This window comes from Lagopus muta, chromosome Z (genome assembly GCF_023343835.1).
Source record: "Lagopus muta isolate bLagMut1 chromosome Z, bLagMut1 primary, whole genome shotgun sequence".
NCBI classification, from domain to species: Eukaryota; Metazoa; Chordata; class Aves; order Galliformes; family Phasianidae; genus Lagopus; species Lagopus muta.
Window position 1 is genome coordinate 41,914,232 of NC_064472.1, and position 27,182 is coordinate 41,941,413.

Below are 27,182 nucleotides of genomic sequence, written 5' to 3' on the forward strand. Positions count from 1 at the left end.
ACAGTGATTAAGTGCTTGCTAATGCAGAATAAAGGTACATTTGTGCAATTTTTCTCTTACCTTGCAGCCAGTCTCGAAAGTAGTGTAACCACATTTTGGGAAGCTGCCTATCCTCTTCCAACAAAACATATGTCACATTGCTGAAACTTCTGTGAAGTTCATAAAGTAAGTGCTGGACATTTGGATAGTCTGCTTTCTGTGTCACTATGTACATATTGTAAAATGAGAAGTACTTGAACTGTGCGGCAATGAAGTCATATTCCCGTGTCTCCCGAGGTACAATGTCTGTGAGATCTAGCCCATCTCTCACCCGGGTAGTTCCATAGAGGCTAAGCCCAAGTAGGCCCAGGAAAAGAAAAATAACCACAACCTGCAATAGCAACAACAAAAACAGAAATGCATTTGGTTTTAGGTTTCTTTAGAAACTAACAATTCATAGTGGCACACAACTGAACTAGATTCAACATTAATACCCATCACTACATACTCTTAAGCCTATTTTTCTTATCTGTTTTTTCATACACACATACACATAATGCAAGGCTTAGATAATTTGTGTTTTACTGAAAGGTCTCTAAAGCATGGATAAAAAAATTTATATGGTAATAAATAATGGCTTTAGTTACATAGTTCACAAGCTTATGTTACTGTAAGTCAACAAACCCTCCCCCCCTTTAATTTATCTTTGAAACTATATGACTATTCTGCTAGCGATATAAAATTTTTGGAGTATGAACAAACCTGCAAAATTATTAAGAATTCCTATTGAAAAAATTTTATTCCTTAGTTCATTATTGTTTATTGCAAAATATTTATTCCTTAGTTTATTATTATTGTCAGGGCAATTTTCCTTGCAGACAACGCAGAAGTCTTTTTTCAACAAACAGGTAAACTGTTCTCCAATTACCTTAGCTTTTGGTTTTAGGAGGAATGGCGCATAATGTTTTTCTGCGAAAGTTGAGAGTGTCCACTTTGTACAGGGTGGCTCAAGGCAATGCACACTGGAGTCCGAGAACTGGGAGAGCAAATCCCTTGTCGAGCTTGTGCTTTCTGGGCTCTGGCAGCTAAGACTATCTTGAGCCACTGTCACAGGCTGTACTGATATTTCTGATCGTGGCTCCGCAGTGGTGTAGTACACTTGTGTATGAGGATCATACTCAGTGCGCAACTGCACTGTAGACTGCATTGTAATCTGAGTTTCATGTGCAAAGCTGTGACTGCTGTACGGGGGTGGAGGACTGTAACAAATATTGTCATTTTCTGCATATGCTTGAGGCTCGATCTGAATCACTCTAGTGACACATGGACTGTAAGAGAAGAAAAAAACATTGCTTACATTCTTATTTTAATCAGACTAGGCAGGATAATCAGCTTCTGCCTGAAACCGTTTCTACTACTTTCAGATGGTTTATGTTAATTATCATACTTCAACATGAATCTTCTCCAATTCTAAATGCAGATGCTACTTAGACATGGTTCTAATTGTAAATATGCACAGATTTCTTATCCTCAATGAAGCAGAAACCACCATTTGTCTGAAGACATCGAGATAGACTCATGTAAATCTATTAATTAATTATACATGCTGATCAGTTCAATAGCCAGGTAGTCACACACAGTCTGAATGTGTAATGTGTATGTGAGTTTGCATTTGTGCACCCACACTTAGAATTAGGCTATTTAAATGAAAATGTAAACACATAAAATACTGAGTTCTTCTGTTTAGAACAGTTGAAGTAACTGTTAAATAATAGTTGAGCCTTCTGCGTAAGATCTCAGACTTCTGCGAGGCAGCTTGAAACCACATGCCACACACACAGAGAATGTTTTAAAAATGAAGTAAACATATGCAAACATGCATAGGCATTGCCCAGGTAGGATGGGCTAAATGAAGAGAGAACATTTCAGAAGTATTTTTTGAAGCATTCTTTTTATTTTAGTCTAAGCGAGAACATAATATATTGTGATGGTAGTGTTGGTTTTTTTAATTGACAGAGATATTTTAGTCTAAGTGAGAACATAATACATACCTAGTTTGTGGTGGTGGTGGTTTTTTTTTTATTGACAGAGATAAATCTCTTCTTGTAAATAAGAAATGACAAACTGATGACAGAAAATGGCATATTTTTCATCAAATGAATAAAACCTACCTAAAAAAAGAGGTATTCAGAATGTTGCTTACCTAAACAAAACAAGCTGTTATTAACTGAATTTCCTCATATATAAATAAGCTCAAATTCTGATAAATATTTGGTGCAACTACTGGTGGTGGAATACATGGGCAGTCTGATTGCCTCCTACTTTTGAGAATTAAGCCTCCAAAACTGAAGCACGTTAAATTGTCCAGTGAAAATACAACTTAATCAGAAACAGAAAGCAAGAGTCCTGTCATGTGATCCACTCCTTGTTCTAGCCACTCACTAAAACAAATTTTGTAAAGTCCTTTCTCTCTTTGGTATCAAAATCAAAAGGTCAAATACAGAGACAGATCACAGTAGCAAACACAATTTGGTCACTAGCAATATGATCAAGACAATAAAATACTGCTGCAGTGAACACCCACTCTGGACAAGGAACAGTAGCACTCAATGACCACAAAAGGACACACCTCATCAATCAATCTGTCACACATTCTCACCTTGTAAAACAGCAGAATATATCCAGTCTCCTGTCTTCCCGACGATAAAGGTCCATGCTCAGTATAGCAGGAAAAATTAGCAGAACCATTGCGAAGTTGAATACCACCACAACAGCTGCCTGGAGATCAGTCATAAGAGAAGCAGTATTGATTCTTAGCTTCATGCAGGCCATCATTTTTACAAAGCTTTAAACCTCCTTTCAGTTCCCATTTACCCACTCATTTATCATACCTACCTGTTAGGCACTTTCAAGCCTCTCCTCAAGGGAATTTAATATATCTCAATATAACTCAATATAAGTTATAACTCAGGGGAGTTATATTTTTACTTTTCAGCTTCATTATGGTAGTCCTATTGTAGTTAGTTTCTTTTAATACTAAACTTCGTCTGTTTTAATGTGTCTGTGCCTGGAGATGTAGTGGCACCATGATTTTTAAAGTGGAAAAGACATGAATTAATAAATGGCCCATTTGCATGAGATCCCGCTCTGTTCAGTCTGCCATTATAAAAAAGATGGAAGCATAACAAAACCTGGAATAAGGTCTGATGTTCTCACATTTAACAGTTGTGAAGTTATTTAAACATTAAAGCACATTTTAAAATCAATAATGAAGAAAAGGTTCATCAAACTCTAATGAAACTACTAATATTATGCACTTGAAAGACTTTAGAAGTCCAGTCAGAAAGAATAACATTTTGGGATTACCTCGTAGTATTTTCTAAGCAGCAGCAAAACTAATCCAACAACACATAGTAAATCTACGTATTTGTGTTAATCAGAAGTCTATTAATGATCCAAGTCTATCAAAAGTCTTAAACTGGAACAATAATGCATCCTAAATTGGAAGAAGAATACTTGCTTTAATTTGTAAAGTGAACATTAATTAAGGGAAAAAAAAATCCCTGCACGCCCACCTTCAAACCATACTTCAAATTGTTTCCCATACAGAGATTCTCAGGAAATCTCCATAAACATACGTAGCACAGCATTAATCATCATTATCAATAGCATTTACTTGTGATGTGGAATTACTAAGAGCTCTAGCTGTCAAAAAGGGAAACCTGAGCACAGGTAAGACTGGAAGTTAACAAGTAGTATAGTAACAGATATACTGAAAAAAAAAAAACAACCCAGTGGTTGAGTCATCAACAAGTGGGAAAAAAAAACAGAGATCCTCCTGTTTTAAACCTTCTATGGTATCAAATGAGCAACAGGCAACCTAGTTCCATAATAATGAAATTACAAGAATTAATATTTAAAACAAATAAAATCAAGTGGTGCACTTGATACAGACATGCTGTCATTCTTTCAAAATAAATAAGTTGCTGCTTTTGACCTTGAAAAATCAGCCTTCAAAATCGGTAGCTGAAAAGATGTTCATGTTTTAAAAATTCCTGACCTATCGTGGTACTAAATTTTTCTCTTATCTTTCAAAATCAAAGTATTAATCTACTAAATGACTTTTAGACTTCTGAAGCTGTTAAGTTTGATTAAAAGACTAGATATTATTCCTGTGTTTCAAAGAGCATATTAAGTTATGTAAATACTGTCTTGTTAATTCAATCATAAAAACATTGAATGCAAATGTAGTGCTTACTGTTGTTTCTCTTTTGCTGTCTTCAGATTCCTAAATAATTTTGGTCCTGCTAATTATTTGTAGACTTAACTACTGCAAGAGTGTTTATTTATTATTTAAAACCTAGTTATCATTTAACCATATTTGAGAGAAAAAATCCATTCATTGTTTCACTATTTATAAATAGCCACACAGAAAGGTACGTAAGGTACGTAAGACTGAGATAAAGTGATTTCCTTTTGATTCTCTCTAGAATAAATCGAATCTGTTACAAAAACAAATGGCTGGTGTTGACAACATGGTGTTGCTGGACCTGGTTACTACTTTTTTTTTTATTGCTACTAAACCACTGAAAATTATATCACCCATTTGACATAAGTAATCAGTTGTGTCTAACAAAGTTCTTTTGTCAAGGATGAGCTAAGTTTTACTGAAAGTGTTAAAATGTGAAGTTTTACTGAAATTAATCTCATCTGATGTCTGACAATAATTCTTACTTCTCCCTGAATGGCTGAAAAATCAAAATTCCTCTACTCCTACTCTGTGAAATTCTGAAAAGAGTTTATACCTTTTCGGTTCCCTCTTTAGACACCAAAATCCTTGAAACTCAAACATTACTACCCCTGGGAACAAATACTTAAGAGTATGGCGGAGATAAAAACTAGTTAGCTATATTCAGGTGATTCTGAATTAAGAATCAAAACTAATGTAACTGCGAAGAGTAAATCTGCTTATTAGCATGGCATTCCTCCTGCAATCAAATAGATTTTCCAATGCATCCTATCATTTCTGAAGTACTAATCTCCAAAGGTTAAATGTTTTTAAACAATCACCTCCATTCTTATTTGTATTTTAACAGATCCCTAGAGTTTAACACATTTCCAGCATGTTGCAGGCTTTCTTTCCTTCACCTTCCTCACCAGCATTTCAAGGTTGCAAAAGTGCTCAGTTTTCAAACTTAGAAAAACATTGCTCTTTTATCAGTTCTGCCTGTTGCCTTGTCAAAAGTCTCCCTGTGACCTGACAAGGTTCAGTATGTCTCCCAGTTCCTGCTGCACATCCCCAGCTCCACAACCATACAGAAATATGTGACACGAGAGAGCAGATCAAGGCCAGATTAACAGAAGGAAGGAAGAACTAGTGAAGGTGACTAAGTGTCTGATACGATACATCAGCCACCACCTCCTCTCCCAGTACTAATTAGGACATGTGATGGCTCGGAATGGAAACGTACAAAAAATGTGATCATGGCAATATTCCCTATCTGTAATGACCACATCCATTGAAAAGCACCAACAAATCTGTGGTTGCACAGCTTTCAGAGTGGGGGCAATCTGCTAGCAGTACTCAAGCTGAAAGCATGCCTTAGTATTTTGGGAAAAGGGCATCTGCTCTTATCCCTTCAGAAAAGAGTGATCAAATGGAAGAGTCTTAGACTCTCATCCTGAGAAATCAGTGAAGTTAAGATTAGTGTTGGACAGGGAAATTAAAGGAAATGAGATCAGGAGGAAGCAAAATAAATATTGCGTTAATCAGAAAAAACATTGGTCATTTTCTGAGAAATTTGCTCCAATTTTGCATCTTTTTATAAGCCTAATAGTTGCCTGCTGCAACTGTTAACTGAAACAGAAGAATGGCAGTCTGTGTTGGAGGCAGCAAGGGAGAAGGGAGCCAAGCTGGTAGGCTGGGGCCCTGCTTAAGGTATGTGCTGCTATTTGCCATTCCTGGCAGCCCACCCAAGAAGAGTGTGTGTGCTGTATAGCTAGAGGTGATGAACAGACGAGGAGGTCTGTCAGGGAAACTTCCACTCCACCACTGCCTATCTGCAACTCCCCCCTGACATCGCACAGTCTCACATCTCCCCCTTCCTTTTCCCCTTAGGCTTTAATTTTGCTTGTTAAATTCTCTTGTCAGGAGCAGGGAAAGCTAAAAGATGTCGGTAAAAGCAGGGGGACAAACCACTGCAGCAGAGTAAGATGATTTGAATGAGTTTAAAAACCTACATTCTTTCTGTCCACAAAACCCACCACCACCACCTGGTAATGTACTCTTACATTTAGGAAAAAAACAAAAAAAAACAAAACAAAAAAACCTTGTCATTCTTACTGTGAGGGAAAAAGCTGCTGCAAAGACTTGTTGGGCAAAGTTCCACCTCTACTGACTACTAAATCTACACCATTCCTCAACTGCTGGGGAGGAAGTTTCCACTATGAGCAAGAAAAGTTAGGTGAATTTTTATGAAGCTGTGCATTCTCTTCTTTGGTGCAGAATGTATTCCATAAAGGTGTCTGAACATTTTGTCCGAGGGAAAAATTCAGCCCAACAATAGTTATACTCTGCCATACCTCCTTCATTTACACTCAAAATAAAGAACAAATTTAAGATATTTCTACTGTGAATCTTGAATCAGTTTAAGTTCCATGAAGTAAACAAACAACTCAGGGCTTTCGCTGGAAATCAGAACAGAAGCTGAAAAAGAAGAAAGCATGGACACGCAAAATGTCAGCTTCCAACTAAAAGACAGACTTGTACATGCAGGAAATCATTTATTCTCCCTCAGCAGCTGGATTATTTTACAAATAATGGGCCTCAAAAGCTATGGAAACTTTGAAAATTATCTTGTAGTATCTTAAGAAAAGTGAATGAAGAGTAAATAAGGTCAAGATCAATTCTTTTTCTAAGCCCATCTGTTAAAAATTCACTACCTAGATGAGAAGAAGGTAGCCACTGTGGAAAGTAAACTGCAATATTTCATTGCCTTCTGAGTCAAAAGCAATCAAAGATGGCAGTGAGTTCTTTAAACAAGCCCAAGAGAGAAAGGGAGAAAAAAGAGTATTAGTAAAGAAATCCATATATAAATGCATACTATCCATGAAAACTTGCCAAGGTTATCTGATTCTGAATGCTGTAAGTAATGCACGATCTGACTTTGATTTTACCTGGTGAAGCTAGACAAAGCAAGAAATAGATGTTCCTTTCCAACAATAAGCGATAGTGGTTTCTGATTTATCCACGTTTTCTAGTTCCAATAAATCTTCAGTACAGATTTTCGGCTGCCCTTTTTTTCATATTTTCAAATCATTCCTATACATGAGGGCTGCTCTGTAATAATGCCACCTAGTTTATTATGCTGGGCCACAAAATCAGAGGCCAATAGTGGTGGTATGGCAGTGGAGATTGAACTGATATTCCAGGACATTTTGTTGCTGTGCAACCAATGGCTGCAGAGGGGCTGTCTAATAAAATAGTGTCAGACACAGAAGTGCGTATGAAGCAAAGATATGGAATTTAATTCCTCCATGTGGAAAAAAAAAGGCATCCACTGACATTCATCAACAATTGCTGAACATTTTTGGAGACCAAGTAGCAGATGCCACAACAGTGAGGCTGTGGTTGATGCGTTACAGCAGTGTGAAAGACTAGCTGTGCTCTGGATGGCCATGAAGGCTATTATGAGTGCAGCATGCGGGCTCTTGTTCATTGCTGGCAGAAATGCAAAGCTAATGGTAGTGACAACATTGTAAAATAGTGCTTTGTAGCTGAGAATTTGCTCTACCAAACAGTGTTATTGTGTGCTTTGTATCTATTGCAGATTCCACGGAAATAAATAAGAGGCATTACTTCTGGAGCTACCCATGCATGGGATTGTTATTTAAAAACCAAAGACAAATAACAAATGTGAGAAAGGACTCAGCAATTGAAATGCTAGTTTTTGGACATCCAAGCAATCCCACATATAAATTCTATATTAATCACTGCCTTAAAACAGACTTTGATCAGTGTTTTCATTCTGAATGATGTTGACATGTTCATACATGATTGTATTGAAATCTCATTGGGATCTTCTTATTTGTCATTTTATTCTGTGGACAGCTTTTTTGTTTTCTAATTCACTCTATATGGTGATAGCAGGTAAGAACAAAATACCTCAGGCTAGGTACACTTAATTTGTACTGAGATTACAGTAATTGCAGCTGTTGTCTCCACTTACTATCCAAAGGCAACCATTCATGTTCTGATGCAAAGAATGAGATGAGAGGCTGAGCAAAATCTGATTAGAGAAGAAAGAACTAGTTTTGTTGGTTCCTGCTGAACAACTTATAGGTATGATTAGGACAAAATGGCTAATCTCTGTTAAGTACTTCTTCTGGGATGCGTTCAGGATGTAGTAACATCTACAAAAGCACAGCTACTGCTATGACAGGAAAAAAATACTTCTCCTCTGATTCCTGGTGAGGATGTCCAGTATCCTGTTAGGTGTTTAAAGTACATGTTGGATGGCTGAATCTTGACTACAGATTTAGAAGATACGAAACACTTCTTGCAAAGTATTACACTTCAAACATAATCTCCACATACTGAGACCAGTCTTTGCTACAATTATAATTCTATTCTGTAACTATTACATCGCCTATAGAATAGACATCTGGGTTTCAGCAAATCAGCAGAGCTAAATTCTGCTAACCACTCAGGACTCAGCCATAGTTTTAGTTGCCACAGACACCTGCCCAACTGTGCAGCAAACCAAAGAGGCCTTTACTTCCTCCATTGTTCAATACCAAATTGCCTATTGAGATGAAAATGGCAAATGAGTTACTAAAACTTACTGATCATGAAGCTGCCATCTCTACTACTACTGTAAAGTTTACTACTTTACAGCTTAAAGCAGGCATATCTAAATCTCTGACAGCATTAATTGCCACATACTAAGAAAAAACTAAAGTCTTTGCTTTCTCTGGGTAGCCAAGAGCTGCAGGAGAATGAAAAATAATAGAAAAACCCACTCTATGACAGAAGAAAAATGACTATGTCTGATAGGCAATGTCTGATAGGAAACTCCCAAAGATTTCTTCAAGTAGTTTGTTTATAAAAAAAGAAGCTTTCTTCAGCATCGTTAATATTTCATCCTCCTGAAGGCATATTATCAGAAACAAATACAAGAAGATGGAGGGAAAAAGGAGAGAGTAATACATGTTTCAGCCCATAAAATTAATGTTTTCTCTCAAAGTACTTGTAATATAAAATTCCTGAAGTTCTCTTCAGGAGATTTTATATATATATATAAATATACACATTGCCTTGTTCCCAATTAATATATATATATATATTACATATATTACATATATATATATATATATATATATATATATATATATATATATATATATATATATATATATATATATGATGGCAAGTGCATTCTTGCTGCTGTCACTGAATGTTGGTTATAGTTCTAAAAAGCAGCAAATTAGGCAAACCTGAATGAAAGAACTGAATTCCCACTTAGGAACATTAATGTATACACTCAAGTGCAGTCCAATAATCTTGACTGCAGTAACAATGCAAATCTTTCTAATGACTTGTTTCTTCTTAGTTGCAAGCATCCTGGTTTTTGCACTTAACCCAGTTGTGGAATGGCAGTGCACACTACCATCAGTTAATAGAATGCAAGAAATTCCACAGGAGGAGCAGAATCAAGGGCAGATAGCTACTAATTCAGCAGCCTGCAGAAGCACTGAATGTGGATTTATTACTGTCACTAACAGGTATCATCATTGGTCTCCAACAACTGGAACACATATCAAAGCTAACAAAGTAGCACATGAACTTACTTGGAGTGAAAATGCTCGTAAAGCAGGAATAGGGATTAAGGCAGCCATAAAGAATGCAGTAACATTGCTAATAGATGTAAGGGCTACACTTGCTCCTGTTCGCTTCAAACATTCACCTGTTCTGTCCTGCAAAAACAAAACCAAAAAACAACAGCATATCTTAAAAGTCATGTGGATAAAACAAAGTCCTGCAAATGATATGGTCATTCCACAGATACAACACAGCAGTAATGAAAAACTATCACAAGGAAATTCCAAATGCAAGTGCGTATTTAAGAGTACGTCAATAAAAAACACACTAAGAAAGTATACTGTGCAGGAGAAAAGCAGATGACACATAAAATACTGATTTACTTTTTGTGGGTAGAAAACATTATAAAAATCTGATTCTAGCTTCAAAAGACAAAACTAAGTTAATACTGTCATTATATTGAATTATCTGCAATTTAAGGATGTATTGTCTACTGATGGAGTCCATGGATGTCCATCTGTTACCATTTTTCAGACAAAATAAGCATGCATTAACACCATAGATTCATACTATACACATCTTGAAGTATGCAACATAAAAACAGCTACAAACCCAGGAACAACCACCCAGGAAAATCAACAGAAGCAAGCATAGGAGATTTTCTCAACCAAATAGGCTATAGCAGAGTAGCATTGTAATGTCTGCATGCTGAACTAGCTACGAAGATAACAGGGAAGATACTGCTTGTATATAACAGAATGGGCAAATTTATGTTGTTTTTAAATAATCTGTACTTTGGGTATGAAATCTGAATGAAAGATACAAAGGTTAATAAAAGGAAAAGATCACAGAAGTGATGACAGATTTCATAATATGAATGTTATGTTTTGAAATGTCATGGTCAATTATAAAGGATAAGAAAGGAAAACAGAAGAAAAACTCTTAAAATCACAAATTAAAAGACATAACAAATAAAGGTAACAGATAATAATTTCCTTCTTATTGTTGCTCTAAAACTGTGTCCTTCTATTGAAAGCATTCTAACATTTTAATGTCAGACTCACACTTGAGTTCTCAAATTTACATTACTGACATTTTGAGTAAACTTTATGCAAATCAGGGAAAAAACCTCTAAAGAAAAAAAAGCAACTGTTGTTTGTTTAAAATCATTACTAATTCATTATTACTTCAGTATCTTTCCCTATAAGAAGCCTTTTATTTCACCCTAACTCCCCACTTTCTCATTACCTCGAATGGAATTCTCTTATTCTGTCCTGTTTCACTAAATGCATGAGCTAGAAGGAAAACATCATCTACACCAACTCCGAGAGCAAGAAAAGGCAGAACCTTGGGGAGAAAACAAAACAAGTAAAAACAATGACTCCTGTTTTATCATCTACCATGCAGCTTGCTATTACATGGTTAGTTGAAGTAACTTTACACTTTCGACTTAACATAGGGACACAGAAAAAAAGTATACAGAATCTAATAATTATATAAACCACTGAGTATCTGTCTTTTTCTTTAATATCGTTTGGCATCATCATCACCTAATTTCTCACAGTTCAAGTTAATAAATAGGAGAAAAGCACAAGTGTAGAACAGCAATACAAATAATTTGGTAGTTTACTTTCCCCAAAGATTCATATGTGTTCATTCACTAACAAAGTGCTAGTAATCAGACTTTTGGCTCCTAAATACCTGAGTTGTGGCAGCATTAAAGGAAATTCCAATCAGTGAGCACAGACCCAAGCCTGCAGCCACTGATAGTGCAACCAACAAGACTCCTGCCAGCCCCACGGCACCCTGAGACTTGGCACAGTCCCACCTCAGCATTGTTAAACAGGCGTAGGCAAGCTAAAAAGAAGGGTCAGGGGAAAAGGGGAATAAAAAAAAAAAAAAGTATTAGAATGGATTGTTTTTTTAGAAATGATACCCTCTCTTCCACACATATCTTTACAAGCCTTTTTAAACAGAATAAACACATTGGATATTTTACGCTGAAGTGACAAAACTTTACAAACAGCAAATTTATTTTAAGTATGAAAAAACTGCTCTGGACTATCGACTAGTAAGAATGAAGCAGATATTTAAACCATGCACTACTTCTAGAAACACATAACTATAATTTGTTTTATTACCATTAGTAAGTAGCCACTAGCTACTCTGATAACACTGACATCAGAAAATGACTTTAGGATGTCATCCAGGGTAGTTGTAGTAAAGGAAAGCACCTTCTGAGTAGAGTTTTGTGCAACACTTTGATGAACAACCTAGGAATAGAAAATAAAAGAGCAGTTGTGTGAAAATTAAAAAAATAAAAAAAACAACAACATAACAACCCAAAAAAACCCATTTTCTACAGCAAACACCTGAAACTGTTTTTGCCTGTTATAGCATAACTGTTCCTGTTATAGCATAAACCTTACACAAGAGATTTCACTGATTCTAGATGAAATATGCTCCATAACTACTTCCTGAAAGCTACTGTTTATCAAGTAAGAATCTGCATGCTTTAGAAAAGTCTACTGTATTCACAGATGATTTCAATTTCAGTGTAAAGGTTTTCTCTTTCCATAACCTTGCTGTTGAAAAGTCTTGCCTTTAATCCAAGGCCAGCATGCTCTTCAGAACGCTCCTCTTTCCCCCACGGCAGGGCTATTTCACAAAGGTCAGAAGAGGTCACAGTCTGGGACACAAAGGCCAGGCACCGTCACGTGGCCTCCCCACCTGGACTGTTGCTGGGAGAGCAATTGATGCCTAGCCTATGATGCAGTTGATGCCTAGAAAATTGATGCCTTTTCCAGACACCTTTAAAACAATCATTCTAACCAATTGCTTTTAAATTCCAAGTAGCTCTTCAGTTCCTTCTCACTCTCAGCAAAGCAGACATGTTCAAGACACCAAACAGTAAAGTCTTCCTGGCTTCACAAATGTGAATAATCAAGCAGCTTATCAGTTAAAAAAGAGACTAAATCAACTTCAAACTGGGAGGGAATAACTCAGTTTTAATTAAGCATCTTCTTTGAAGGAATACTATAAAAAGCTATAGCAAAGGACAGTGGATCTCAGCACAACTTTATACTATGGTATCTAGGTTATTTTGACTTTTACCTCGACATACATCCTCTGCCAGGCTTCTAGAATTGCTGCTGCTTTATCCTCATTCCAGTTGATATGTGAAACGTATTCATATCCCTTGAAGTGCTCATACATTTGCTTAGGAGTCATTAACTGAAACATGGTTTGCAAAGCCTGGGCACTGTAACAGAGAGAAATAAGAGGAGGAAGAGGCATAAAATCAGTATTTTCAGTAAATTATTTTAATGGCACGAAATCCCAAAGGAAAGCTTAATAGCAGCTTGTAGGAGCTCTTGATTTTATAGAGCACATATTCATATTAAAATTGAATAAAGTATAATTATTCTAACTATGTATCTGGTGCAGCTGTATGAGTCTTTTAAGTTCTGAGGTTAAACTTAGTTTCACTGAAGTTTATTTTACCATTATTTTTTTACAGGATCACTTCGGGGAGCAAAGACTGTAACTCAATTATGAGGATCATGATTAATGGATAACTTATTACTGTGAAAATGACACAATAGTTATTTTTATAAGATCTTGTAAAAGCAATTGGCGATTTGTCATTTGAAAACCTTGGTCTTCTTTAGCCATTCGAGAGAAATGCCATATTTAACTCCTGGTGTCTAGCAAACTGGAAGGAGTTTGGCAACAATTATCCATGGCAACTTCCCACAACATGCAAATGTATCTGACAATTTTAGAAGCTTAAGGAGCTACATTATTTTTCACTAAAAGCATATTCTTTGGCTTAATTGGTGAAAGATTTACTGCAACAAATAATTCTTCAATGTTTGGTGGAAATATAAAAAAAAGTTTATAATCCATACTAAGTCTTCCAATAAAAAACACCTACATTAAATACGTGATAGTTGTGCTTCATTTAGCTTACTATGTCCCATATTTTTCAAAATAGTTCTCTCACACAAGTTTTTTCCACCACTGAAGTCCTGACTTTCATGACTTCTTTAAGAAGTCTAAAAAGTATTTTGTTTTATCAGACAAAAATATATTCAAGATGTAATAACATAAAGAGTATACTTTTCTCCATACTGATTGTAAACAAAAAGCTTAGTTTGAATTTTGAGAAAAGTAAAATAAGTAAGTACTTTACCTGTATTTTTCCCCCTTTTTCTTTTGACAGTATTTCAAAAAATGCTCAAAGTTGTTTGGTGTTTCAAACACTGTTCAATGTTTATACATACAGCCAAACAACAAAGCTGCCAGGAAAAAAAAAAAACTATTTCTGAGAAACATACATTATCATTCTGAGGTTAGAAGCAGGAAGCAGCGATGCCAATTAAACAATCATCTAATCACTGCTGTAAGTTCTGCTTTTTTGAGACACGTATGTCCTCCTAAAAAGATTCATAATGCACATGAAGGATAAATACATGTGCCCCAGTAACCAAACTCTAACAGGGAAAACCTCTAAAATTTCCATTAACCATTTGTTTCTTTACCTGACAAGTTTACCAGAACTGTTCTTGACTGTACCACCTATAATTAACTCTTCCTGCCAATGCATGTATTTTCTTGACAGTCCGTAGCATCCACCACTCAAAACAAGGGCTACATCAAGAGGCTAGAAAAAGTTATAAAGAAGAAATTAATCAGTAGCATAACTTCAGACAAAATTGTACCATAAATCAAAATCTCATGCAATAAGATAACTGATATTAAAGATTGTCTAAGAGGTCTAAAAAGAAAAATTGTGCTCAGCAACTCAAGCAGACAAATCAGTCAGGTATTAATTGGTCAAATTGCAACTTTTCCAAAGCCTGACTGAAAGACAGATGCGTAAAACTGAAGACCATTAATTCAAATTATTCACAAAGTAAACAAAATTGGCCCTACCTGAAGGAAGGAAGGCTTTTCTGTCCAGTGTGAGCATACAGGACAGATGTAATTCAGCACTGGTTATCCCTATCTGACAAATTAAGTCTTTCAAAATGCTTACACTGTCACTTTGCCATGCTTTGCAACTACCTGTACTATGGACTCTAAAAATAGGGAATTAACTACTGCATCACAGAATGACAGAAAGTTAGCAACTCTGTTTCAGCAGCAGGTAACACCAGTCAATAATTAGACCTACATACTGCTGCTTCTTTCCTCCCTGCCTCCCGCCTCCCCAGTAAAAGATATAAACAAGCAGAAGAAAACTTACTTTGGTAGAATTTTTATTGGGAGCTGTGATTGGGCAATCAGGATCAGCAGGATTCAGGCAAGGTCGATCCATATAACCACGACCAACCTCTGCTTTATTCAGCATTTCTTCCCAGCTCTCCACTTGGTAGTTTATTTTTTTTAACTCTTCCAAGAATTCTAAGGGGTCAAAGTTGATCCACTGCAAAGGAGGTTTCCCTCTGCAAAAGAGGAATTATTAAAATAAAGGAAGACAAAAGAAGTACCGAAACAAACATACATTTGCACAGATAATTGAGGGTTGTTTTATTTTTTAAAGTATGTTTGTTTTCTAAGTTTCTACTTTTGCTGATAAGGCTGTTTCATACAAAATAAGGCATGTTTTAATTATATTTGTTTATGTAATTTTCTTGTAGCCTTGTTGTTATTTAAAATAAAAAATTCAGGTTTCACAAAGTTATTGCAATACAATATATTCACAAGCAAAGGAAAGCAAATTATCAAGCACCTAAATAATAAAAAAGCAGCCAACTGCTGCTTCATAGAATTAGGGGGATGGGAGAAGGAAAGAAAAGAGAGGACTGAAGAAAGAAAGCCTTTCTCATAGTATCAGATTACTTCTTACTACTCTAATAATCATCTTGCAGATGTAATCAATCAATACAGCTGATCTTTGTTTATCTGTAACAATGCTTCTCCTTCAAATACCCTGACATCTTGACTGTTGACTAGCAAGCTCTTCTGCTACCATGGCTGCCATTACTATCACTGTCACGTTTCCTATCCCCCACTTCTGAATTTGTGATGTTGACAGACTAGAATGGACTCTGGCTACCTTATTCTGTGTTTCAAACCACACTGTATCTGTTTAACCAGGCTTAAGTCATTATTCCAATTCTCTCAACCAGAGAACCCAAACCCAGTACATTTCCCATCTAAAAATGTACACTAAAGGTTATGAGATAGCCATTGCAAATCGCTTTTACAGAGACAGACAAGCCAGAACAGAAACAATAACTCAAAGACTAACTCTTGCATAATTAACAGAAAATGTGTGTGCATATAAACAAGTAACTATTTGAAGGACAGGGCATATAATATCACACTTGTAAATTGTGAGAAACCACCCATCAGAAATGCTACGTGTTGTTTCTTTAATGACCTTGTTAGCAAGGGATTTGGTTGTGTTCCTTAGGAAGATCTAAGATTTAACCCCTGAAATTTTTTTAGAAATAAAATTTTCAATTAATCAACGTTATTTGTAAATTAATAAAAAAAGAGACAAGTTGATTTCCAAAAGAAGCATAAAGCCCTTAAAGCTTCGACTGAGAACTTAATTTCTTCTGCATACTAGCAGAGTGAGAAAAACAATACAGAAATCTAACTGATTCCTACAAATCACCTTACAGAAACAAAAATATATTTCTTCAATTAAAAAAAAAGTCCATGCATATTTTCAGTAGAGACACTGTAATTTTATTTTTCTGTTAAACCAGAATGTCAATGAACAGTCAGAAAGCAACCCAAAATCATATATAGTTACAGAATTAAAATTAGTCAGACTAGAAAGTTAAATAAAAGCATGCTTACAATAGATAGGCAGTTCCCGACTGTAGCTTTGCTCCCTCCCAGAAGCAGTCCAAAGGAGTGATAATTAAGCAAGGATAAAGATATTCTATAATCTGTCAAAATGAGAAGTAGTAAATATACAGTTAGACTAAGAATATAATCTAAGCAGCGTAAGTTGAATTATGATTATGAGAAAAAGCTTACAACTAAATGCCTGCTATTCATACCTGGTCCATGTAACCTGCTTCTGTGATGAGTTCTCCTGATTTATAACATAAATGTTCCAACTTCCATTGTCTGTAATAAGAAGAAAGAACAAATGTTTTTCTTCCACAATAACTGAAAAGTTATCTTTTAAACGAAACGTACATTCAAAATAACAACTTATCCTCACTTACTAGCTTCAAGTAGCAAACCACTGAGGAAGGCAACTAATACATCACACCTCACATAAAAAATTCTTTTTGTGGTTATAAAATAGATATTTTTGTTTCAGTTGTTCTAAATGCTCTCTGTAAATAGAGCTACTTTTGGGTGAGCAGACTGGTTGACCTGATTAATAAGCAGAAATTTGACTTTATATAAACAAGGCCACTTGTGACTTCAGTTATCATTCAGTGATGCAACCAAAAGACAACTCATCTTGAGGCTCAGAGGACTAGAACATTCCTAAACTGACTCACATACAGGAGGAAAAGAAACCATCAGGTTTTCTCCCTCCCTTTTTTGGCTGTATTACAAATTCCACTGATGTGACTGCTGGCACTTTAACACAAAGCAGTAGCCAGGTAAATGCTTGTTAGAGCCTGAGCACAAGCTGACTCAGGCATCAGGTGGATATGCTGAAAAGTTATCCTGAAAGATACTGGGTTTCATGCCTCAGAGAGCATCCCTAGGTACATTATCATATAAGCAGTAACCCTGGAAGAACCACTTTTCAAGGAGATTCTCAGCAGTCCAAAGCTGGTACCCTTGTAAGGCACAGTTTTAGCATTTGCTGTTGTTGGACACCACACAGCTCCCAGTCTTCATATGTGCATATAGCCACTCAGAAGTTCAACTCTACTATGACTACCTACGTTACTGAATAACTGTTATTCCATCTGCTGACTCTTCTCACATATTTTCATCTCCCTTTATACACAAACTACTGGAATGACAGTAAATTGTATTTGTGTTTAGAGTCATTATGTGATTCTAGGTGGTGTGTCAGTGAATGAATACGTCTCTAAGACAAAAAGCTTTTTGATATTAGCATACCATCAGTAAGATTTCACACTGGGAGCATAGACATCACAGGAAGACAACTGCGCAATATCATAGAACTGCTCACAGAGGCACATTTTCAGAATCTCTTCCAAAACTACTTACCAGTGGCAGACAAATCAGGAAGTCCTAAAACAAAGGCTGAAAAATTCTAATCACTTAGAAATATGTGGAGAGAAAAACAAATACAATTTTCAGAAGTTACATATCACCAAGAAAACTTTTGCTTATCTGCTTACCTGTTGTACATATAAACATGCACTCTGCTGGCCTGAAGTGCAGAGTCAAGGTGCTGTCGGAGTGCTTCTGTTGTTAGTACATTAGTTCCGTCTTCCTGTGGAGTCTGAATCATGAGCTGGGGGTTAAACATGGCCTCTTCTCCAATCTTCTGCCGTGTGTAGTTTAACTCCTGACTCACTCGTCCACCAACTGATTTTAAAAAAGTTTTGAATTAGCCAAAATTCACTTATTTGTGATGACCACGATAAGCATCCTCCAGTCAGAAAAGCTATGGTACATGCATGAACTAATCTACCTCAAAAAGATCACAGAGTAACTAAAACTAGTAAGAAATTTACTTCAGTAATGCTGCAAAAATCATATTCCTTATTAAAGCTCCCACTGTACTATAATACTGACGTGTAAACCAAAGCCTCAAACAATTTTTTTTCTATGTTATAATTGATCCTCCTCATGTAAATATGAAAAGGAAAAAAAAAAAAAAAAAAAAAAAAACCCAACCAACAAAACCCACACCTTTTTCCTTTTCTTATTGACTGTAATCTCTGTAAGTTTTCTGACAACACCAAGCTGAGTGGTGCAGCTGACACAATGACGCCATCCACAGGGACCTGGACAGGTCCAATGAAGTTCAACAAGGCCAAGTGCAAGATGTTGCACCTGGATCAAGGCAATTCCAGATGTGAGTAGAGAATGGAAGAAGAACTTCCTCAGAGCAGTCCAGAGGAGAAGGACTCAGAGATCCTGGTGGACAAAAAACTGGACACTGGCTCCAGCAGTGTGCACTTACGGCCCAGAAGGCTAACAATATCCTGGGCTGCATCAAAAGGAAAAGGGAGGGATCACTGAATCTGCTCTATACTTCTTGAGGACCCATCTGGAGTACTGTGTCCAGGTCTGAGGTCCCAGCATAGGAGGGCTGTTGGAGTGGATCCAGAGGAGGGCCATGAAGGTTATCAGTAGGCTGGAGCACCTCTCCTGTGAAGAAAGATTGAGGGACTGGGCTTGTTCAGCTTGAAGAAGGCTCCAGGGAGACCTCATTGTGGCCTTCCAGTACTTGAGGGGAGACTACGAGCAAGAGGGGACACAACTTTTAACATGGTCTGACACTGACAGGACAAGGGGGAATGGCTTTAAATTAAAAGAGGGAAAATTCAGTTTAGATGTTAGAAAGAAATTCTTTGTTCAGGGGGTAGTGATGCACTGGCACAGGCTGCCCGGAGAAGCTGTGGATGCTTCATCCCTGGAGGCATTCAGGGCCAGGTTGGATGGGGCCCTGAGCAGCCTCAGGTGGTGAGGGGCAGCCCTGCCCACTGCAAGGGGTCAGGAATAGATGACCTTTAAGGTCCCTGCAACCTAAGCCATGCTATGATTCTACAACTCGTCTGAATCAGATCAAATACTTCTTTGTCACAATCACTTATACTTGTATGAATAGACTGCTCCAATAGCACATTTCAAGAAAAATGGCTTTAATTTATACTCTTCTCCTAAATAATCTGGCAAAGTCAGAAGCAGAATGTTTCTCTTCAGTTAAAAAAGTGAGGAGAGAAAGAGTGTGTGATCAGTGCTACTTCTTCCAAATTAAAAAGAAAAAATATCAAGTTAACATTAAGAGAATTAGCTTTGAATTAGCAGAAAGAATCATCTATGTTGTATTTGTCCCAGTAGTTCTGCACCTGCATATTACTCTGTGATGCAGGATACAATGAATATGCAGTGACTGTTTTATAAATCCAAATGAGCTGAACAGTGTGCTACGTATCAAAACACTGTTTTAAAAAAGAAAAGGAAAAGGCCGTAGGAAACTGCAAAGTAGACAGGCTCTAGAGGGAGCCATATTCAATTTTTTTTGCCAGAAATATTACATAAAAATGGAAAATTATCTTCCCACTCAGAGATCAGCTGGAGATTGTACACTTTATACAACCTCCTATGTACACTAAAAAGTGCATGGAAGGGTGGGGAGGGTGGTTAATTCAGCTGACTAGGTGAATTGAGATCACATTCAGATGAGGAAGACAAATACAATAAACACCTGTTGTCACCTCTGAAGTCCAAGATACAAACCTGCTTTGTTACATTTTTTTCTGTCCCATTCACCTTGGGGAGTTCTGCAACAGTGTGAAGAAAAATTAGACGTGCACATCTATGTCTTCCTAGGACATATAATGATCTGTAACTAGCTGGCAATGTGGGAGATGACACTCTCAAGTCTGAACAAGCCAGGAGCATACTCCTTAAATAGAGGTCCTCAACCTACACATACACTAAGGCTAAGTGGACCACCGGGAAAGAAACTGGGCATGGATAAACCTGTCAGAATCAGACTATCGACAGCTAAACTACCTCATCCTGTTGGCATGAGGCATCACTTAATTTCTAGATCATTACTTTGAAAAAGTATTTCCACAACACTCTCCATTTTCTCAGTCTGTCATTTGTGGCATTATCTCCCTCACATCAAGTAACAGTGGTCAGCTTGCAGTAAGAAAACTTGAAAAAAAGTATGAAAGTACAACTTCCTCACCTAGATTCCCTTTATAACTTCCTAACATCCCTTTTACCACTGCATATGCATGAAACAAACAAATAAAAAAGTTGTTTAATTATATCACAAATAAAACACTAAAACACCTATGATTTTGCCTCAGATGTTTTCACTCTGTATAAGCAGTGTAATCACAGCTAAATACAGATTCAAGTTTTTCAAGTTAAACTTCATATCAAACAGTAACCATAGACTGAAAGCTAGTTTGCACACCGTTGTATCATATTTGTCATTCCTTCTTGTGCAGGGGATTTTTTATATAATCCCAGCACTTTCACTCAACAGCTTAATGTTCATGATCACTGCTGTCTTTCTCCCCCATCAAGGTCTCTTATGATATATCAATAAAATTTGCTCTTTCTTACAAGAATACAAGAATAGGTACAGTTACCCTAACCTGTGTGTCATGGAACCAAAGCTTCTTTTGCAGTCCTTCACACAGCAAGCATTTCAGAAGACTAAATACCTTTCTCCCTTTTTGTCTCTGTGCCAGCAAAGACCCAACCTTTATTAAGACCCAATTTTATGAGGACTATGGACTCTATCATAAACATCTAATTCTGGTACTATCTTCTCTCCCATTCTGCTCACATTTTACTTTTGAATTTAGCTAGAACTTGAAACAACTAATCATACGTAATGCAAGACAAAAGCCAACATTCCTATCTCTGCTGAAAGTGGCCAACTGTTTACTATCAACAGAAACAATTGCTTCCTAATCAAGGTCCTGTCAAACCACATTAACTCCACAGAACAAGGCAGATTTAACTAATCAAAACTGCATCACACAAGTCAGCCAACGGAACAGAAGCTGTTTTCCCCCCTTTTTCATTTGAAACAGGAATAGCAAAACCATCCAGGAACATGGGCAGATATTCCAGAACTCAACAGTAGGTCTTTTCTGCATTTTTCTTAAGGCATTACACCATTTTATTGACAGGTCCATTATGCTCATTTACTCTGCCAAATAGAGCAAAGATAACTCCATGGGCAAATACAGATACTTTACACAATGTAACAGTCATATACAAAGAAACTGTAAACCTGCAGAGGAAAATTCTGACTACCAAAGACACAGTTATGTGAAAAAACATTACAGGACAAATGATGTAATGGCAAATAAAACCAATGAATAAAACGGTCGTATTTTGTGCTTTTCCTTCATGGGCTCTATTTGCTTATATTTGGTGACAACAGTACTAGAAACACAGTGGAGATCTGTTGTATACATGACACAGAATACCAATATTTATGATTTTGCTCACTATCAAAGAGAGAACAATTTCCTTCTAATATCTTGGTGACAAAACTCATACTTCATTCTCTGTTTTTGATATATGAGAAATCACTTCATAGCACTTGATTCCTTCATTATCAGAGTTAATGCCCAGTCAGCTGATTTAGCAGCACAAATGCCTGCAAGCCATAACATTGATTTAAATAACAGATCTGCACATTGTCTCAAGGCCAATGGAAACACAAGGCAGCATCTTGTACACTATCCTTTAAGTGTAGTCAACAGATTTTAGCTGTCTTTCTACTCAAAATGATACCATGTTTTCTGCAAAATTTAGCTAACAAGAGAAATTTAAAAAGAAAACAATACCAAGACACAATAATAATATGAGTGTCCTGGAACCATATCTCAGTTAATATATCAGTTTCTAATGCTTGAACATGTGCATGAAGACTAGTGTTCAACTGAAGACATTTTTCTTGCCAGCACCTTAGTTGATGGGCGTTGTTTCTTACCTGAGCAGCTTTTCCACAAAAGAGAAGAGCATCTCCACTTGTCCCCATACCAATATCCCCCAGTCTGTCAGCCTCCTCTAGCACTGAATATGCTGCTGCTTCTTCTGAACTTCCCAAAGACTTTATCAGAAGCTGGGGAAGGTACAGAATGCTTTGTACTTCCCAAGGGTATCAAGACAGCAGTAAACCATCAGCAAGCTGGGAGAACCACCATCTCTCCCTCCCCCAAGAGCAATGAGCAGCTGTTAGGTGGTAACAAGTTTTAGTTATTCTTAATTTGAGGCAGACTTGAACATATGACCTGTAGGCACAAGGCTCCATATCCCATTACCAAGTTCCTAGGTCACATTAAAATGTTCTGGTGCATCTTAAGTGAGAAGCAACCATAAAACCAAAACTGCTTCCCTCTAGTACACATTTGCACAATACTGATGCACCCTCAAATGACACAAGAGTGAAAACATATTTGGTTTTTTTTACAGCTAAACTATAGGATTTCCAGTGACAATTTTGAAGTCATCGAGTCTTTCAGCTGATGTACTCATTTCTACTACAAATGTTGCTGTCTTACATATGTATGTCCCATGACCGGCATTCAAAATGGTATTTTGGTATATTTCTATTATCTTAACATGCTTGTAAAAAATTTACTGATGTAAACTGCAGTCTCTTCCATGCTGAACACTTTCAAGAACAAATCTGACCTATGCCATGCTAAGAGACTGATCCTAAATGAAGCAATATATGATAGCTAAAAATCACTGTTTGCTAATTGCCTGTTTGTTCAAAAGGTGTGAAATGCTTCTTTTTTGGAACACATCATGATGTTCATTTCAGGTTCCTGAACTGCAACGTATAGCCTGAGGGTTTTCTGGTTTTTTTTCAGATGCATACACAACCTGAATTAACCATTCAATAGTTACCTTGTACGTGATTGTACAGCAACTACCTTAGCAGAGGGCAAGTTCCCTCTAAAAAAAGAACATTCCCGAGAGCAAACAACTGGGATAAAAACATTTGCCTGACACTGTGGAGGGACAAGACTTTGAGAAACTTAAGTCAGTATTTCCAGAAATAGTACTGGTATAGAGACCTAAGTTCTTCTCTGGCCAGTCTGAACTGCATGAACGATACAAAATTTTCTGGAGACCTCACCTTCTAAAGACTTCCAAAGAGTGTTTACACTTGAATACATTTTTCCAGGACTGTTTACATGAGTCGTGAGATCACTGCCTAAGGGACACCTGCAGCTACTACACACCGCCAGCACACTCCCTCCTGTCACCAGAACAAGATCTCTCTCTGGCCTGACTGCTGTTGAGAACTTTCTTTTACTCTTCTTCCTCACCAAATCTCTGTTTTTGCTGTTCCCATACGCTATTTCTATTACATATGTAATGGTATGTTGCTCAAAAATTGTAGGTTGGAGAAGTTTCAGTCCATTACAATGAAAGGCAAAAGACCCAGACTGTCACAGCTTCCTGTCTGAAATGTTTATCAGGATAGAAATATTTGTACCTGTCATGTAATAGAATGCCATATCTAAGAAAAATCACACAGGGTTGAATAAAGAAATGGAGAGTTGAGCTCTCTTTTTGGACACAGAAAAATAACAGCCTTTTGACTTAAGACTTCCTGTTGCTCTTAAAGGAGCCTGTGTATGCTGCTTGCTCATCATGGTCTTCATCAATTGTAGAATAGTTTTTCTGCACACAGAAGTACTATTTAGCATTTTCATTTTTCCTGACAGAAGAAATGGGTAAAGTGGCAACTTCTTCAGAATTTACTGGCAAAATACAGAGGTTCTGGAGGGACCGCATAACATTTTCATTGAAAATTCTAATGAGGCTAATGAGGGATCTTGTCAGACTATTAGGATTGCATTTCAAAAATTTTTTGTTACCCGCAGCGATTTTTTTTTTTAATGCTCATTTATTTAATAACGTAACATAAGATTTCAAGGGAATCGATGACATTTGCAAGAGCTGGAATGTAGGGGTAAGACTGTGTCCTAAAGAGATTACATGGTCATTCAGTGGACTGCTCCGACAGCTCAATGAAAAAAGATGATCTTTATCCTGCGATTAATAAAACATAACCTGTGCTAGGCACTGGACTACCGTCAGTCAGAAACACCCCACTGTATCTAGGCTTTCTTGCACTTTTACTCTGCTGAATACACATGCCTGCATTTATGTCTCTCACATGAAATAGCAGCGCCTGCACAGGTTAAGGCTGCCAGCACATTTCCTTTCCCAGCATCCAGGCAACAAGCCACACTTTTCTCTCCCCTCCCATGCTAATGTCCAACAAAATGACACCAGCATATCACAATATACTCTATCATCTTCAATCTCCTTAAGGACCACTGGCTTCTAGAAAAATCTAGAAGCAAAATTATTATCTCAATCATTTCTGCTTAAGAAATATATATATATTTTAAAAAGATTATAGTCTACAAATGCAAAAAAAAGTTACAAAAACCAAAAGCACTTCAAAAGGATGCTTTTTACTTCCCAAGATGTCATAAGTTACTTCTCACAGACTATGGCGATGACTCGATGACTACAGCATTGGTATTAAAATTTCATTACTGCTGATGACTATGAATAGCAAAAATAAAAACACACATCAAAGATGGCTCTTCATTCAGCCAGTTTGACAAAGTTTAGAACAGTGACAAGGATACAAAGCTGTCTGCAGGCTCAGGAAGACAGCCCAGCAACAGCTGCTATAGACTGCAGTGGAAAACTTCCTCCAATTTTAGAGGCTAAAATGTTTTCTTTGTAAAAATTACATAAAGATTATTCTACATACATGCATTTGTATCAGCCATAGGTAGAATGTATATTTACATTATTTCTGATGAGGTAAAATACACAGATCACTGAAGAATTATTGATGTGCTGATGCACTTTTGGGTTGGCATCTCTCTGGGTTGAGACATTACAAAACATAATAAAAAAAACAACAAACCAAACAAGTTCAACAGTACAATCTGGAAAAAAAAAAAGATAGTAGAAGCTTTGAAATGTACAAGAATATACAAAGCAGAGAAAATCGGTACAAACTTTCCAATTAAATATAAAATGCAGTAGCTGCTTACTGCACTGTGACACATGTCCTTGGTAACAGGATATGAACAGCTCACCTCTGGGTCACTGGTTCTAATCAAGCCGGGAACAACAGTGACCACAAATTGTTGACAATCTGACAGCTGTTTTGCTAGCTCATGTGAAATGAGTTGGTGGTCTCAGTCAACTTCCTAACAGGCAGGTGTCCATATTATAGAAAACCACCATCACGTTTGCTATCTTTGTTGACCATCTCAACAAAGAGATGGAGGAATGAATGGAGAGTTAACAGTCCTTTCTTCCAAAGGCATGGCTCCTTCAGGTCAGAGCTGAGCCACAGGTTTTGGTGGAGAAGACCAATAATAGAATTTTCTGGGTGAAGTATCAGAGGAATAAGGGACCACAGATTCTGCTACTTCCTAAAAAACAAGGAGACAGGTACACTGGCCAGAACAGGTCAAAGTGAGTGTGCCTCCTTTGGTAAATGTAAAAGGAGAACTAGCTTCAATGGATGGAGAGAAGACTGAGGTACTGAATGAGTTCTTTGCCTCAGTCTTCACTAGCGGCCAGGATTCCAGTACTTCTCATGTCTCTGAGACCTGCATTCCTAAACCTTTAGGTGGAAACCAGAGTTGTAAATCCCCCCCACTGTGAGGGCAGAGCAGGTGTGAGACCACCTCATGAGACTGAATGTGTACAAGTCCATGGAGCCAGATGGCGTCCTCCCAGGGTTCTGAAGGAGCTGGCTGAGGTGGTTACTGAGCCACTCTCCATCATATTTGAAAAGCTGTGGCTGTCAGGTGAGGTCCTGGATGACTGGAGGAAGGATCATGTCACTCCCATTTACAAGAAAGGGAGCAAGGAGGACCGTGGGAGCTACAGGCTCCCACGTGCCTGGGAAGATCATGGAACAGATCCTCCTGGACGACATGCTTGATCACATGAGGAGTGAGTGTGTGATCTGAGACAGCCAGCACGGCTTCACCAGGGGAAGGTCATGCTTGACGAATCTGGTGGCCTTCTACGATGGAGTGATGGCATTGGTGGACAAGGGGAAGTCGACCAATGTCACTTTCCTGGACTTGAGCAAGGCCTCTGACATAGACCCCAACTCCTTCCTTATCTCCAAATTGGAGAGATGTGGATTTGATGGGTGGGTCACTCGATGGATAAGAAACTGGTTGAAAGGCCACAGACAGAGGGTGGTCACCAATGGCTCTGTGTCCAGGGGGAGGCTGGTAACAAGTGGCGTCCCCCAGGCATCTGTCTTGGGACCGGTACTCTTTAACATCTTTATCAATGACATCGATGACGGAATCGAGTGCACCCTCAGCAAGTTTGCTGACAACACCAAGCTGAGTGGTGGGGTTGACACAGTAGAAAGAAGGGATGCCATTCAGAGGGATCTCGACAGGTTGGAAAGGTGGGCCCAGGTGAACCTGATGAGGTTCAACATTGCGAAGTGCAAAGTTTTGCACTTGGGCCAGACAAACCCCAGGCATCCATACAGACTGGAAGGAGTGGTCCTTGAGAACAGCTCTGCAGAGAAGGACCTGGGGGTCGTGACAGATGAAAAACTTAACATGAGTCAACAGTGTGCTCTTGCAGCACAAAAAGCAAATGGTATCCTGGGCTCCATCAGAAGAGGGGTGGCCAGAAGGAACAGGGAGGTGATCATCCCCCTCTACTCTGCTCTTGTGAG

At 37.6% G+C, this 27,182-nt stretch overlaps 1 protein-coding gene across 3 annotated transcripts in view; it reads right to left on the minus strand.

The window, feature by feature from the left end:
- PTCH1 (patched 1) overlaps window positions 1-27,182 on the minus strand; it is a 66,527-nt gene that overhangs the window by 23,733 nt on the left and 15,612 nt on the right. For 2 of the 3 annotated variants that reach the window (XM_048932134.1, XM_048932135.1), the window contains 13 exons: window positions 18,103-18,292; window positions 16,825-16,894; window positions 16,619-16,710; window positions 15,051-15,249; window positions 14,344-14,465; window positions 12,914-13,061; window positions 11,941-12,072; window positions 11,501-11,656; window positions 11,048-11,146; window positions 9,829-9,954; window positions 2,639-2,757; window positions 908-1,307; window positions 61-370 (listed from right to left, as the gene is read on the minus strand). In XM_048932134.1, coding sequence (XP_048788091.1) covers window positions 61-370; window positions 908-1,307; window positions 2,639-2,757; window positions 9,829-9,954; window positions 11,048-11,146; window positions 11,501-11,656; window positions 11,941-12,072; window positions 12,914-13,061; window positions 14,344-14,465; window positions 15,051-15,249; window positions 16,619-16,710; window positions 16,825-16,894; window positions 18,103-18,292 — 2,163 coding nt within the window. Of the gene's footprint in view, window positions 1-60; window positions 371-907; window positions 1,308-2,638; window positions 2,758-9,828; window positions 9,955-11,047; window positions 11,147-11,500; window positions 11,657-11,940; window positions 12,073-12,913; window positions 13,062-14,343; window positions 14,466-15,050; window positions 15,250-15,536; window positions 15,625-16,618; window positions 16,711-16,824; window positions 16,895-18,102; window positions 18,293-27,182 lie in introns of those variants that run through there. The other variant, XM_048932136.1, reaches the window with a different exon arrangement.